Source organism: Lathamus discolor, chromosome 5 (genome assembly GCF_037157495.1).
Source record: "Lathamus discolor isolate bLatDis1 chromosome 5, bLatDis1.hap1, whole genome shotgun sequence".
NCBI classification, from domain to species: Eukaryota; Metazoa; Chordata; class Aves; order Psittaciformes; family Psittacidae; genus Lathamus; species Lathamus discolor.
Genome location: NC_088888.1, coordinates 11,441,336 through 11,458,677, shown reverse-complemented (window position 1 = coordinate 11,458,677; position 17,342 = coordinate 11,441,336). Strand labels below are relative to the sequence as shown.

The window sequence follows — 17,342 nt, the reverse complement described above, 5'->3', positions numbered from 1 at the left end:
AGAAAAAATATGTGAGCCAAGCTAAGGCCTCACATTGCTGAAAAAAAGTTAACATCAGCAGAGAGAAGTATGGAGAGAAAGTATTGGGATGTGTATCACGATTAGGAACTGTAACCAAGCCACATCTTTTTAATCTCTTTCGAGTCTGCTCACAGTACTTTTTTCTTTCTTTTCACAGAATTAATTTTTAGTTCCATATATTTAAAAAAAACCCCACGTTATCATTAGGGATCAGTAAAATGGTATCTTTCATTCAGAAAGTTAGTCTTGCATGTACCCGACTGGTTTCATTAGGTACCTTTAGAGATACAAAACACTCAAACCTCTTTTACCCCCACAGCCACATCTCTAATACATGTGAGATCCTCTATCGCAAGCCTAAACCACATCAGTAGCACATCTTAAAATATTAAACACTCTCATAAATCGGAGCAGGGACATTCTTAATGGCTGTTGGTATGTTTTTACATTGTGTTAAGTAATTCAAACTTGGCTTTTGCCAGCACTGACAAATTTCAGGAGTGCTTTCACATGTAAATCTGAAAAATGGGGTTTGGTTACCTGGCTGCATTAAGAATGATAAGCTTTACCTTATTACAATATGGAATGTGAAATAATAGACTTGTCTGCCTTGTTACCTTGATTTTTTTTTCCCAAATAAGCATTTCTGATTACCTAGAAATTAACTGTTCATTTAAACAACTCTTATGTATTTTTTATTTCTGTGATGCCATCCACTATACTCAGTTATGAGAGACAAGATTGAAAAGGAATACGCACAAAGTGGACCCTGTACATTTGTTAACCTCTGCTAGAAATATAATGGCCTCAGACACTATGGACTTCATAGCACAGACTGTCATTACATACTATACGTTACAATCACTGCATAGAACACTTTAAGAAGCCCAGAGGATAGCCCTTCTTTCCTGTTACGTATTCACATGGCAACATGCAAAAGCCAAATTTCTGTGTATTTGGATAACAAAATGATACTGACATTACAAAAATACCAAACAGTTTCATTGTAAGAAACGTTTCCCATTTTCGCTTTGACACAACAAATTAGATATTTTTACTAACATGAGATGAGAATAATGGGGGGGGGAATAACCAAGTAGTAATCCAAAAAAAGATGAGTATATGATGATGAAATCTTCCCAGAAGTGGGTAATCTGTAAAGAAAGTATGTGGATGAAAAATGGTTTTGTAGATGCTAAACACTGCAACAGACCATAAAAGGGAGGGGAGAGAAGCAGGCATGGAGAGGAAAAATAAAGACCACCTAGATAAAACAATCTTTTTCTCTGAATAGTTTCAACTTGGGTTTTTTTGTCCTTGATTTATTAGAACTGGCCAGAAGACTTTAGAAACATAACGTCATTATTTATTTGTGGTAGTCTCAAATGCCCTCCTTGTAAAAAAACCCATCACATAAAAGTTGCACTGTATTTGTTTCATTCTGCCACATGACAAGCAGATGAAGGAAATTAATGCCAAGACACAAACACTCAGCCACTGCTTTTCCCAGGCTTGTTCCCTCTCCGAGGCGTGAGCTCAGCACGATCCTTCCAGCATTCTTCCAGAGCCACAAGCCACACCCAATGGCCATGATTCTTCTGCACTTAAAGAAGTTGTGTTTGGTTAGACACTTTCACTCTTAAGGAGGATTTAGGTATTATTAAAATCTCATGGAAAAATACAGCACAATCCAGGCCGGTTGTAAGATTTTACCTAAGCGCTTCCAAGTGCCACGTGCAAAGGCAAAAACTAAGTAACAGCCCTACCACATCCTGAGGGGATTATGCAGTGACATTAGAGCAGAGGACTCACCACTGGATGATCTCAGTAATCTGGGCCTCCCAGTGGGCCACGGACTCCTTTTTATCAGCCAGGTCTCTCATCTCTTCTTCCAGCTGCCGGTTATTCATACTCAGCCTCTCAAACATGGCAGTGAGCTAAATGAGAATGTGCACAACTTGTTAAAGGTGTAAGCTGCTATGATTCCACCTTTGCAGACTCAAACCCATGTGTTTCTCTCACTCACATTGCTTTAGAAATTGATGCTACCCATCAGGACGAACACCATGCAACAATAAAAGCCAGAATCTCTTCTTATGTATGACCTTAGCTGTACTGAAAGACCATCTTTAAGGACTAGAACTGCATTTTTACTCTAGTTAATTAGTTTTCTGAGAATTAGTCTCTAAATACCTCCAGAACTCTTAGGAGGTTTCTGCTGTGCAACATATAGGTGTGGAATGTTCTATATGAAAAAACCTACACTGTAAGGGCAAAGCAAGGGCACAAAAACTGTTATAGTTCAGATAAAACTGCCAAACCTCTTCCTTGTTTAGTAGCCATGGAGAATGAGAGGCTTAACAGATACAGGCATGAGTCAGTCCTGAGATTCTCCAGGTGTCTCACATTCCCCTCTTTTTTTATTTTACTTACTTGTAGTCAGGGAAATTGAAATTAAATGCACATCTGTAAGTACAGTATGTTATAAACAACAATTAACCTCTCCCATTCACAGAACTGTCATTCATACATGCACATTCTGCAAGACAAAGCCACAGCTAACCTAGCTTGGTATGGGGAACTAAACCTTCATTGCATTAAATGGCTATTCAGAAAGTCAAACTGGAATCAGATCAGATAGACTTTACAGGAAGCCCTGCTCAGGAGAATGGCTCTCAAGTAAAAAGCTTCTTTTAGTACTGAAATACATTAACAAACTGACGCGTAGAAAAAAATATCAGTTTTAAATCTGTTCTGCTTTTTACTCCAAAGTACTCTATTCCATACTTATCATTTAAATGGACTTACGATTTAAATATGCCTGACACTAAGCAGAACTATCAAAGTGACAAATCTCTTACTGCTCTTGGACTAAGCCTACATACAGGCAAAGCATGTGTCTTATAGTGGTATGAAAACAGAATTCAATTTGAACGCTGGCATGCACACATGCTTACTTTGAAGAACATTCTACTTTCATCATATCTTTAGAAAATCTAATATATTACAAAAAGAATAGACTAGTTTAGCAAAACTTTGCTAATCCACAATGCACTTGAATAACCTGTCAAAATGAACAATAAAGAGATAATCTAAATGCACGAAACAATTATTCCTTGCTCAACAGACTTCAATTAATATGCCTTATCATTTGTATTTTTTTAATATCTCAAGGTAACACTTCATCTCAATGGGTGGGAGGGCCCTGCTTTTTCACAGTAACTGACATGCAGATATACTCTAACGACATCACTAACTATGTATTTTAATGTTGGGGTCATACAATGAAATAAATCACCTTTTTTTCTTGGCTTAAGGTATTGCCTAAAATGAATCTTACTAAACTGTAAGACCATCTAACTCAATTCCTTCACACAGATACACATATACGCACAGACACACACACACATATATATATATGCACCCATTCTCAAGTTCTAAATGCTCCAACCCTGGCAGCGTTCCAGGCCAGGCTGGAGAGAGCCTTGCGCAACATGGTCTGGTGTGAGCCGCCCCTGCTCCCCTGCAGGGGGTTGTAACTAGATGAACTTAAGGTCCTTTCCAACCCAAACCATTCTATGATTCTATGTAGATACTCTATTCAAATCAAATACTGATCACCACTTTCGGTGCAATATCAATTTCTGCTATCAATTAAAAGTTAATAACCAATACAGCTCCACATTGTCCGATTTATACATAGCCTAATTGTAAACTCAGAACACAACTAATCAGCACTTACCTTATCAAGTTCATTTGAAAGTTTCTTGTTTTCCTCTGTCAGCAGAATCTTTTCTCGCTCGTACTTCTGTTTGAACTCTGTTTCAAATTCCTCTCTCTCACTTTGGCTAAGAAATAAAATGAAGCAGAATTAGAAAGTTTCTTATTCCAAAACTCATTAAACTGTTCACTTAAAGACAAAAAAAATCAATGCACACACTAGCTGAAAAGGAAGTACTATGCTAGTAATACCACAGCCTATTTAAGTAATGTATTATAGGGCTGTAAGACGGTGTGTTTAATATTTTCATTAAGACAATGATCTTTCCTTCAGTATGGAACTGATAGAGCTCCACTGAGCTAATGTTTATCAATCCACTTACACTTACTACATTGTTCAGATGAACCACCCCAACACTGGACAGCTGCACTTCTGCAGATCAAAGCGTATGTCAATATGCTGAGAGGCTCAGGGTAAATTCTCAGCTCACAGAAACATTATTCTAACTTTGTATTGCTAGAATTCCAAATTTCATGTAGAATGACAGGCCAAAATGACCACATTATGAAACCAGAACACACAGAAGCTAAACTGGTGCACTTGGGGCTGGGTCTATAATGAGAAAAGCTTACATGGGCTAGGTTTTGGACAATTTAGAACACAGGACACACTGGAACTGCTAATTCAGGTTTTTGCCTACTATCAGCCAAAACTGGGTGGATAACCTCCACACAAAGTATCACCAGATTCTACAGCAGGCTTGGACCATTCTTTCTGAGAACAAGTTTCAAAGTAGCTGTTCCCCTCAAACCTTCCCTTTTCCTGTGAATGTCACTCACTAGAGGAGAACCCCTGATTAATTCCACTTAACATCAGCTTTGATCTTGCACAATGAATATGAGACCCCGAAAATAAATGAAGCTGCAGGTGCTCTGTTTGCCAAAGAACACTAATTTCCTGAAAGTGGTGTACAGCAGTGTTTTGGACATGCAATTTCCACATCGCGTCCACTCTTTTAAGACTCACTGCATTTGTATCTTGTATTCACCATTTCACCAGTCATACAGTTAACTGGCACAAAGTTCATCAGTACGTTGATGGAACTATACTATAAATGTCAGAGATACAGTAAATATTCATTCAGCAAATACCACTGTGCAGCCTTAAAAGGTTTGAAAAAGTACTCAGTATAAAAGGGTAGCACTGTAGAAGTACAATCTAGGGGAAACCTTGTCTTGAGCACTGTGATTTTTCTTCTGGATACTGATTTGGATTTTACATTGTACAACAGAGATATTACATCCTGGCCTCTTTTTCTGAGCTGCTGAACTACTAAAGCTCTGCCAAACTGACAGAACACCCTTAAAAGACGAGACCTTAAAAGATGTCAGTGGTTACACTGAACCCAGTTAAGAGTAATGCTGGTTTGAATTTCCTATTCCTAATTTAAAATTCATTTAGTGCTTCAACCACTCTTTGAAATCTAGTACAGCATGTTAGACTCATGGTGAAATTGTATGTTGCTAGGCATCCTTTGAAACGTAACACTCCATCCTAGCAAAGTAACAGACTACCCTTACTGCATAAACGCCAAGTTTGAAATTTACCACCACTCCTTTTCTGTATCAACAGATTCCATGCATATGATGAGCAGTCTAGGGAAAAGGCAGGAAGAGATTAAAGCATTGGCTGTCAGGGGAATTAATAACAGGTCCTGCTTCTGTTTGCAAGGCACAGATTCAAAGCTAATTCCTCAGACAGTAGACCGAACTAAATCTGTATTTATTTCTTTTATTTAGCTTTTATGGGTTTCTTCAGGATTTTTTATTCTCTATTTGTCTAAAATTTGTTCCTTTAAGGCTTTAGGGCTCAAAGCAGCCATAAATAGTGGTGGGTTAAGGAAGCTTTGGAGCAGTAAAATAGCCAACATATTTGTAGTTTTCTGTATTTTATAGTCTTAATTTAACTCATGATTGTCACTAACTCAGTCAGACTGCTATAGTGTAATACAGAAAGAAAGATACATTTTAGACAGAGGAGAACGTGGCTGTAATATATCACACCAAAATATCAACTCAGAAAAGCACGGAACAGACTCCATAGGCATACCTTGGACAGCCAGGAAGATCAAAATAAGGCATTTCCTTTGAAACCTGGCACCCTCCTCTACCATTGAACTTTTTCTCTCATCTGAAAATTAGCTCTGTATCTGCCCTTCAAGTTTAAGAAAGCATACATGATCCAGCTTTCTTTTTATCAGTAAAATAACTCTATCAAACCACATGCAAGCAATGTGAAATGCAGCTTCATGGTATCACTCCCTCCCTCCAGCTCTTTACTGCAGCTGTACAAAGTTGAGACATACTCACTGCTTTGAAACCAAGGAAAGCAGACTGGAACAAACACCACCCCCCAGGCTTCTTTATATCACACAACTTAAAACCCCCAAACGCTGGTTGGTAAAGCTCTCTGCTTCATAAATCTGCCATTAAATGACAGGTTTAAAAGAAACTTCTACAAACATGATTCTAAGAAACGGAATATTGTGCTGCACAGATCACTGGCCTGATACCACGTTCCTACATTCCCAATTTTAATCACACGGAGCTTAGGAGACTTTAGCAAAGGGCAAGTACAGAAAGGGAGTTTCTCCCCCTTGAAAATTTATGTTGTTGAAATAGCAGAAGAAAACATAAATTGAAGGAAACAAAGAAAAGAGTGCCTATTTTTAAAAAATAAAACAGAAGCTACCCACAAGCAAGTTACACAAAAATACTATGCACAGATTCTGACCAAGCTCTTACTGACCCTTGTTTAGCATAACATACGTAATTCACTCTATGCTATAAGCCCTCATGAAGTAATGCAACCACACCCTTTTACCAAAGCCTTTTCATAAGCACTAAAGATTATTTTTAGACCTCCAAAATGTTTTTGCCAAACTGTATACACACACTTTAACCCTCACACCCACCCCAAGCCCATTGTTGAAATAATTCCACTTAGTTCAGCATAAAGCCTCCAGGTGCTTCCTCTTCAACTTTCACACTGAACACCTCTGAATTGGAAGGCTCACAGAAGCCTCTGCATGCCTGACCACAAAAGCTAAAAGAAGAGCAGCTTCTTCCTAACGTCTAATTTAAATCTCCCGTCTTTCAGCTTAAAGCCATTCCCCCTCATCTTACCACAACATTCGCTTGTGTAAAGTCCCTCTCCAGTTTTCTTGTAGGCAGATCCAGCCTATGAATACCTGTATTCTAGGAAGGAACAGCTCATGCACTGCATTCCAAGTTGTATGATCCACTTCCTCTGGTGCAAAAGGGCTATCAGAGAAGAGGTGTTTCCACCACTATGGGCATAAGCTTTATTTACTACTTATATTTAAGAACTTGCTACAGTTTGGCTAAGCTTTCAGCAGGAACTTCTTACGTCATCTTGCTACAGCAGCAAAAAGGAGCACCTCTGTTAGTGTCTATAAGCATTCTGAATTTTTTATGAATGAAAACGAACACATTCGGTTTATGACTATTTCCATCACTACACTATCCAACAGAAAAACTTGGTTTTACTGATGAATGCCTCAAAGACCATTCTCAAGCCCAGTTACAAGCTCCAACCATGTGGGAGAGAAAAAAGCAGGTCTCTGACAAATTACCATGTCAGAAGAGATAAAGCAGCTTAATGCCTGCAGTAGTCTGATGACTGATGTTAACACTGGACGGAACCCAGCATGGATTAGCCTTAGTCCGCATTAAGTGGCTGTCCCTTTGCTGGCAGAAACGTAAGCAACAGTTGATCTCTAACACCATTTTGCATCAAAAGATGAAACTACCAAACAGAAGAAAAATGTCAAAAAACTATTTTAAACTGCAACATAAGCTCCAGGGGTCAACCTACTCCAAGCAGCAAGCCTGTAACTCGTTACATACCTTGGAATGGTCAGCCAGGGCAAATATTCTGCAAAATTAACTGTTTCCGGCCAGGGATATACGTTTTTTTGCTACTGTTTTGTTTTTAAAGGTGACTGTTTTCAACCCTGGCTCAGCCAAAATTTCCTTCACTGTAATACAGGGAGGTACAAGATAGTGTATTTGGAAACATACTAGGAGTCTTCAAAAGATATTTTCAGCTTAAAGGTAAATTCCATGCAGTACTCACTTTTCTCTTCTGGTTTTCTCTAACTTGTCTTTCAAAATCATTATCTCCTTCTTGAGGGCAAGCTGCTGGCTCTCTGCATCCCGCAGTTCTTTCTTCAGACTTTTTATTTCATTAGCATGCATGATTTCCCGTTTAGATAGTTCTTCTTCATAGAAAACACTTTTCTTCTCCAGGTCTGCCTTTAATTTAGTGATCTCTTGCTGGTGTTCCATACTGCTTACTCCAGGTGAGCGACCAACCTGTTTTTGCTAAAATAACCAGCCCTAAGTTAGTACTCAAGGACGCTGAAAATGATGCTTAATAACAACTCAACATGCCTATGTTTAGAAAATATCCCATTACAGATTTGAGTTAAACACACCTATCTCAATGTTTTTGAAAATTTGTTACAGCCTAAACCTGAACTGTACTCTTTATCAGTTTGCCATTTAAATACAGTAACAGTTTTCAATCCACTGAAAATTTGATCATCTCTTTATCTCTGGCCCCATTCTGACCCCCCTTTACATGCAGTCAGAAAGTGACCATGGAACTGGAAGACTTTTATGTTCCCACTCAACACCACTGACAGCAACAAGTTCACGTGACTTTGAGGAATGCAGAATAAGGACTATGATATACAGGCAGCATATTTTAAAGCACAGATAAGTAGTGGAAAAGCTATACTAAGACAAGCAGAGGCTTAACTGAAGGCTAAAATCTAGCTACAAGAAACACTATAAGGATTGAATCAGTCAGGAGGGAAACCTGACCTATTTTTCTTGAACTGACCGTTTACATCAGAGTGGATTAATAGGAAAAAACAAGCTTTAAACAATAAGAGTAATTACTTCACTTCTCGCAGCTGCATAGCTCTCTTAGTGAGGTCTTCTGGCATGTCAATAGTCTTTACACACTGCTTCAGGATACATACACATTTGCACCAAATGCTGCACTCACTAAACTCAATGTCCTGCCATAACATAGAGGAGGAGCAAGATCAGGTTCAAAATGAGATAGTGGCATGACATGCACTGAAATCCAAGTATGGAAATACTTTTGTATGGAAATACTTTTGTATGTAAACACATGTATAACTTGGTTTGGAATTTTTCTATTATTTAAATCTGTAATTAAAGGTAGTCTAAGGAAAGGAAATCACTTAATACAAACACTGTGTCTTGAGATAGCGCAGGTAACTGGAAAACCTCCTTCCTTACAGTGACTGCCTCACAACTTTGGGAGCATTGAAGATACTTTGTTAATTATACCTCCATTCTTACCATGAGATATTAAAAAACTTTCAGTCACCCTTAATTAAACATGGCTTTGGGTACCAATTTCCTTTTGCTGATGTATGAACAGACTTTCAGAGCTAAATTCATTGTGGAACATTCAGATGACCTGAGCTCCTAGGAGAAAGCTGGGCCTTGCTCTTAGTATCAGCAGAACACCAGAGAACCCCCTAAATGTATGAGCCAGATTGTGCTGCTCCCACATTGTTTTCTGTAACTCATCAAAACAACTGTTTTGATCCAAGAGTAAAATCCTGCCCTTGGGACGCACAACATTGAACTGGAGAAAGAAGATACCACCCTAACAGAAAATGGTTTGGAGAAAGAAAGAATTAAAAAATAAAATTGATATATACAAAAGAAAATAAAAGAAAAAAAGACAAATAATACAGAAACTTTCTTTCATGCACAGGCAGTTAACTACAGAACTTGTTTGTTACTGCCCAACATACTGAACTGCCTACTCATATATGGCAAAGCAGCACATAAGTTTAGGCTGTGCAACATCATCTATCAGGTATGTAAAATGTTTTGGTGGTGTTTCACTTTTTTTTTTTGCACAATGAAAAGGCAATACTAAGACAGATGGTGCAGAATAAGTGAAAGCTGGATGGTGTTGTATAATGCGTTATACAGAACTGGAGTAACAGAATAAACAGAGAACACACTTTGAATTGATGTAAGCCTAAATTCCAAATAGGTGTTTTCATACATGCCTGTTTCAAGTGGACAAATGGTGCATGTGAGACATAATGTATCGCCTGGTACACAAGTAATTTAGATGCTGTTGAATGCACCCCAGGATGCAGTTTGCCCTCTTGGCTGCCAGGGCACAAATGCTGAGTCCTACTGAGCCTGATTTGTTTTGTATATCCAAATACATGACACACACTAGCTCTCCTTTGTCCACACACTCACTGACAACAGAACCCCAGCAGGTCAGTGTTGCTTGCAGGACTTGGCTAGAGGGAAGGCACGCTGCCTTCTTCCCAGTAGGCTCTGCTTCATCCATGAGCCGATGACCTTATTGCTGACTACACTGACCTTATTGCTGACCACAGCCTCTACCCCTTTCCTAAGGAAGTTGCAGCCACTCTTCTGCAGTTCCCAGGACCTTCTAGATAAGGGTTACAGTTGCACAATGGGCCAATATAAGAGGGTGCATGTCCTGGTCAATAGTTCTCTTACTTCTCACCTGAGTTCCTCCAGAACCCCCTTGGTGAGGCCACTGGTCTGGGGTAACTTCACATCTGACCCACCTTGCCAGCTCTACTGCTTCCTGCACATCTGGCTCAGAGCAACCCAGCTCATCTGACCAACCTGCTGCAGAGCACACTCTTTGTGGCAATCTCCCCTGCTTCAGCAGTAAAGTTGGTCACACCAAAAGCTCACAGAGTGTTTCTGCCACACCTCTATCAACTCAGAGATTTTCTTTTTATCCCTGCCAACAAGCAGCCCCATGAGTTTCCTAAGGTGGCTTTCTGGTTTTAATTTAAAGAACTTCCCACAATCACTCTGAGCATCTTTTGATAAGTATTGGCTAAATTCTCTTTATTTAGCCATCAACATCCTGTTTACACTTGACCTGACATCATTTATGGGCTTTTCTATTCTCGTTTAGAGAAACTTCCTTTTTTTAATTAAATATTGACCTTTCTCTATGACAGGCTCCCGAACTTAACTCACCTCACATGATCCAAATTGTGTTTACTAGATTAGAAATCACTACTAAGAAAGCTACAAGCCCCCTTTCCTCTTCTGATAAACTTGGCGTAGTGTTGTAAATCAGCATATCATTATCAACAGATCTCCAATACATTCTTCTCACCTTCAACTGTCATACAAACTCTTCATTGATGGCAAAAATTCATGGAAGGAGGTGAAATACATCTTAATTTTCAGATAACCATCTGAATTCACAGCAGTAAAAACTTTATAAATCCAGACTTCATAGTGAATGGATTTCCTTATTTTCATTTAACAAAGGAAGTCAAAATAAAAGAATGCAAAATAACCCCAAAATTCTCTGTGCACTGACTCAATGTTGACAATTGGCCCACAGAATTCTAATTAAAAAAACATGTTTATTCATGTAAATTAATGCCAGAATAGGCCTAATCTGACATTTTGCAAAGGAAGTGTAGAATTCTCCTGATGAATGAACACTGGGAACAGATCTTGCTGTAAATGAACAATAATCCTCATGTGAAAATTAAAAACTTATTCAATTTCTGAGAAAGTCTACTTCTTCAAAGCACCATATAAAATGATAAATCATAGAATAAATAAATGTTTACATTCTTGGCCTACTTAAATTTCTGCTCTTAAAAAACACATTACACATGTAATCAATCTCATCAATATAATGCCTTCATGCTCAATGCTGTTCTTGTGCAAAAACATCTCAACTCCTGGCTGAGAGGCAGAATACATCAAAACTTCTCCTTTACAGTTACATCATTTCACATCTATTGTGAAGGAAACACCATCTTTCTTTTGACCGACACACTGAGGAACAACACAGTACACCAAGAAACCTATACTGAAACCTGCCTAAGTTGCAGGTTTATCTTCAAGTACTCGACCATCTTATATGAAAAAAACCCTAAACAAACCCCCCCAAAAAATGGTTTTACCAGGTAAAGTTAAACAAAGTAATAATGGGAACAAACTGGTAAGAAATCATCACATATTAAGAAATAGTTCAGTGAGCAGTGAACACTCTGGCCTGAAAAGTACATTAGGCAAATGTTCATTTTTCTGGACAATAATGCCATGCATGCTTGCACTAATATTCAGCATCAACTGGAGACACAGACTGACAACACCCTTTTGTCCTACATCTGAAAGGAATCAGACAGATCCAAGTCCTACTTGACTAGTAACTTTGCAGGTGTTAATATCAAAACAGACTAACCTTTAGCCCTTCTACTTCGCTTTCCAACTGTTTAGAGTACTGTTCACTCCTCTCTCGCAATTTCCTGTCTTTGGATGCCTCAGCAGCTGCGGCTTCAGCTTGGACTTCCAGCTACAAAAGTACATAAGTTTTTAATAGGTAGGATTCTTTTTTTTTTTCCCCAAAAAAAAAATTCTATTGATGGTATTCAATATAAGAGATAAATCTTCAGCACTAAACTGAAAATTTCAAATTCTTCACAAACAAAATCTGTACTGTTTGAAACAAAGAATTAAAGACTTACAGTTAACACAGAAATTATTTTGCCAGAAAACCTTACATATAACTACTATTTCATAGATTCTAAACAGACTTCTCACCACTTACTTCTTTTTTAAGTCTCTCTGTTCTGCGTAACTCTTGCCTTAAACTTTCTACTTTTTGCATCACCACTTCCATTTCTTCCTCCTTATCTCGGAGCTGGCGGGCAAGCTTTTGTTTTTGGGAGTGTAAGTCTGTCAGCCGCTCGTTCATCTCTGAGAACTCCTGCATTGCCAATTTCCGCTGGCTGTGTGCATCTTTCAGCTCTTTGGCCTGGGATTTTAATCTGTCACTAGACTCTGCCAGTTCCTACAGTTTAAGAAAAGAATGAAGTAACAAAGCTAGAAAGCTGCAAGGCCAACTGTGTTTGGATGCGCATCTAACACCTCCAGAGTGAACAGAAACTACATATTCATTTCTTTTCATGAATGCATCTATGACACAGATTGTATGCCTCTATACATGAAGAAAAATGCCAGGATTTACTCTATTAAAGTTAGTAAAACTGCATAAATGTATACCAGGTAGGAATGTACTCCATTATTACAGGTTAAACACAAAGGCTTTCAAGCATCTGCATTAAAATATAAAAATACCTTGCTTTCTTAATTAAGAAAATACCATTAGCATAGCTTTTCAAGAGCAACTTAAACAAATAAAAATAGTACTTATCACAGCTGCTAAACGATTAAACAAAGTTTTTGCATTAACTGAATGGCAAAGTCTCCTCTATGAAAATTTCTATTTCAGAAGCTTTTCAAAACTGACCTGCAATGGTGAGCACGATTTTCACACACTGTACCTTAGTATAAAACGCTACAGAAAGCTTCAGGCAACAAATCACTAGTGATTAACAGCAATATATGATAATCATCCTTTTAAAAGAACTCACACGAATTAATAGTGCTAGTGCTGTGACAACTCTACAGCACAGTACCTTCACAAAGCTTCCTGTGACCTAGATCTGTGCTACTATACTACGAATAAGGGACTACAACAGCTTAAATGGCTTAATGATGTTCAGCCAAACCGGACCAGAACAGAGAAGCAAGGAAAAGACAGTCTGAGGATGAAAAGAGCAGCAGGAAGAATTAATATCTGGCTCTGTTGTCATCCATACAAATTTAAAAGCATTTTCTAATGTTGTTAAAAGAGGTCCTAATCACTACATGTTTTAGGAGATCATCTTTCTTCAAGAAACTGGCAGCTTTCAAGGTTTTAAGAGCCTTAAGGGTTAAAAGCAAGTGTTAAATACAGCTGGCACATCAATATTGAGTGTGAACTCCAAAATACTGGGCCAATATAATTGTGGTGAGAAAAAGGCTAGTGTATTTCACACCTGATTACAGGTTGATTTAACTATGAATACAAAAACAAGCCATGAAAGACATTGTTGTAAGTAAGAAAACAAGGAGACATAAAAGAAGAAACAAAACCCAGTATTCTTTAACTGTACCTATTTCAAATTACTTTTCAATCTTAAAGTTTGGGCAATTTTTCACATCTCTCTTCCAGAAACACTTCTGTGACACAGCCTTAATACCATATTCTTGACACTTTTTTTCTCTGCTACAGTCTTGCCCATACTTCAGATTGCATCTGCAATAGTTCTTATCTACTCTGTCTTCTAACTACTATTGTTATCACCTGAAGCTGAAGCTGTAAAACCTTTGCAACCACCAAGCAGTTTAGATCATGGAGTTGTTCACTATCTGGAAGCAGCCACCTAGGACCACCCAGCACTCATATAGACAACATGCTAAATAATGTCCTTGTCTTCAAAATAGAGGCAGAAAGCAAAGTAGGTCACGCTACACATTTGTTATCTCTTCATTAATTTTACAGCTGAACATTATTTCAAGCAAAATGAACAAAAATAAAATAGTCTTCAGGGTTTACAAGAGTTGCTGACAAATTGCTTTTACCTTATTAAGATCTTCTCTCTCCTGCTTCAGCGTTCTGACCTGTTTCTCAAAAGCCTTTATTTGTCTGGAAGCATCATCCAACTCCCGCCTTGCAGTGCTGGCCTCCTCTAGCTGCTGCTCTAGCTGACCAGAATCTAGAAAAAGCAGCAGACAACTAAATATCTTAAGGAAAAAAAAAAAAAAAATCATTATTCTAGAATACCATAGTCTAGCTCCTTGAAGTCCCCTTCACTATTTGTTCTGGCTTCCATTTTATCACGAAATAATGCAGTTCTTATCTGGTTTAGAATAGGGAGTAGGTTGTTTCAACTGCCATTATCTGTTTTTAAGGTAACAGAATAAAAGGCCACAACTTGCTGCAAAACAACACAGAAAATGGTAACAGTTTGTCTTTTCACTTTATAATAATCATGCACTATACATAATTCTGTAATGTACGATTTAACATGACCTATACATTTGACTTTTATGCACTGTGATGGAATATATAATGCATCTTTTATTACACTGTAATTATAAACAGTCTCCCTCCTCCCCCCACATTCTCCCAGAAAGAAACAGTAAAAATAATGGGTCACTCAAGAGCTGGCAAGTGTTCTCCTGTTGATACATTTAAAATGAACTTCAGATGATTTTACTTATTTCTAGTGTGACAAATAGTTGTGTTTATGTGATCTGCTTTATTACATCTATAAATACAGGCAAACTACTATAACTATCACCAAGTGCCAGTTACACGACAGTACATTTCTACACCATAGCAACATAATATCATATAAATGCACTGAAACGCTACAACATTAAAAGTTGAAATGGCAAAAATATGCCAACTGAAAGTTTCTAGCTAGTGGGTGTGTTTTTAACTCTTCTAGTCCTTCACTGAAAAACAGGAATTTAAAGCAAGATATACATGAAGGTAGGTCAATTCCAAGGTCTATGAAAACACTGGACATTTTGCCTTTGATTTTAGTTGTGGCAGGTCTTCAGACCATGTGTTTTTAGCCCCAGAACAGGAACCCACCTATACTCTTCTATATTCTTATACTACATTTTCATAAACACAACCCAAAGAGACTGGCTCCTGGAGAAACCAAATATAAAACCACAGACATTTTGAAGAGCTGTAACTTCTGAAACACAAGAAGTTTATAAGAAAATGAATACCATTAGCTTATACCCAGACAAATATTCACTATTGTTTTAATTCATTGACTCGTTTAAAAACTTAAAAGAATGCATTTAAATAAGAGACATAGCTCAAAGCCAGAAATTATTAACACCCTTTCTTATGTAGCCTACTCTGAAGTCACCAGCTAAAAGAAAGTTTATATATGGCTCTGCTGAGCCAAGATAAATCTCTCTTCCGTGCATGAACTACTTTGTTCCACTGCTCTGTTTTCTTCTTCCATCATTGCCCTTTACATATTTGGCAATATTAAAGATTCCTCAAAGTTTTCTCCTATGTAACTTAGCGAACAAAAATTACAACTTTGACCTCAGAAATTGAAAGCAGATGGGAGCTTGTCATTTCCTGGAAAACCAGATAGACAAGAAAAATGCGTTTTTCTAAGGTCCCCCTGGTGACACTCCTGAACTTGACAGGATTTCGTGTTCATTTTTTATTACCTTTTTAAGCAGGTGTTTACTCTTACAGCTCCAGAAGAGACAGTAAAACAGGTTAAAGAATATAACCACAAGCTAATTGTGACATATGTGTGGTAAACAGTAATTTTCCATCTCATCACCCTAGTTACTGCTAACATTTTAGCTAATATATGCAAACACTCACTGTAGGATGTTATTGCACTACATTTAATTGCCCAAGAGATGAGCCCAAAGCATAAAATTCAGCTCTGCACCTGAACTGAACCTTCTTAAAGTTCATCACATCCGGATTTGGAAATTCAGGTTATTTTAAAAGCCACCCAGAAAACTTGGAGCTAGCTCCCTTAAATTTGGAAGCATTCAGACATGACCCTCATTTGGTTTGTGCCTGTATTCTGTCATTAATTAAGCTCTAAAATCTATCTCATAAAAATAAAACCCCATAAAAGCAAGCAAGCCAGAACATTCTCTTTGCCAATTTGATAAAATTTGCCTACAACTCAAGGTACAAACTGAGAGTCTTCTAACTAGTGGCTGTGTTGTCTGGACCACACAAGGCATTCAGTACATACTGGGAAAGATCTAAGTTCCGTGGTGATTCGGGATGGATAAGACAACTCTACATCTTCCTCATTTGACCACATTATTTGTTTCCAACCCAAACCAAAAGCACATATTGTATCTAGCAATAAATATACAAATGTATATGTGGCGTGAAGCAGAAAATTCTTAATGGACACTCTAACGAAAACCCTTCTCAATATTAACCACCTTCACCAGACACTGACAACTTTAAATTTTGAAAGAGGTATTGGGCATACTGGGGAATGTTACCACACTTTTCCCCCCCCTTCCATTACCAAAGGAAGGGAGCAATACATTCAGCAATGAACTAAACTCTAAGCTGCAGCTCAACAGTCAAGAATAAAAAATAATTTAAAGCTGATCCTGATGCTTTTCTATGAATGGCTGGTCCCACTCAAAAGCTGGTCTTGTAGATGTTGCTGTTCAGTGGTCTCAAGGAGTCAAAAGCAGAGCCAAGGACTGCTGCAGAACAGGGGTTTCTGATCCTGTTGCCTTTTTCCTCCTTACAGCAGCAAGTGGAAGGACATGTGGCTGGAGAGAAACTTCACAGAAACCTTTGTGCTGACATAGTGCCAACATGGCATCACTCAAACCAGAGGGATCCTCCCTGAGCTAGTTAAGCCCTGTTCACATCCAAAACTAATGCTTATTGTACAACACAAAACCATTGCATCAGGCCAGAGCAGCTGTCCAACTGCACATTTATAATAGACTTTCAGACTACACAATTTTAACAACATATAATCTATGTGCTGCAGTCTGCAGTTCATACATAGCATGTTTCTCCCCCATAACGGAGCGGCAGAGTCTAAACACACCAACCGAAATGTCTGGAA

The 17,342-nt window shown here is 38.1% G+C and overlaps 1 protein-coding gene across 9 annotated transcripts in view; it reads right to left on the bottom strand.

The window, feature by feature from the left end:
- Nucleotides 1–17,342, bottom strand: part of CDC42BPA (CDC42 binding protein kinase alpha) — a 183,601-nt gene that overhangs the window by 54,513 nt on the left and 111,746 nt on the right. For 7 of the 9 annotated variants that reach the window (XM_065679746.1, XM_065679748.1, XM_065679745.1 and 4 more), the window contains exons 13-18: nucleotides 14,317–14,450; nucleotides 12,458–12,700; nucleotides 12,092–12,202; nucleotides 7,901–8,148; nucleotides 3,764–3,869; nucleotides 1,834–1,958 (exon numbers count right to left, since the gene is read on the bottom strand). In XM_065679746.1, coding sequence (XP_065535818.1) covers nucleotides 1,834–1,958; nucleotides 3,764–3,869; nucleotides 7,901–8,148; nucleotides 12,092–12,202; nucleotides 12,458–12,700; nucleotides 14,317–14,450 — 967 coding nt within the window. The remainder of the gene's footprint in view (nucleotides 1–1,833; nucleotides 1,959–3,763; nucleotides 3,870–7,900; nucleotides 8,149–12,091; nucleotides 12,203–12,457; nucleotides 12,701–14,316; nucleotides 14,451–17,342) is intronic. The other 2 variants (XM_065679749.1, XM_065679744.1) reach the window with 2 other exon arrangements.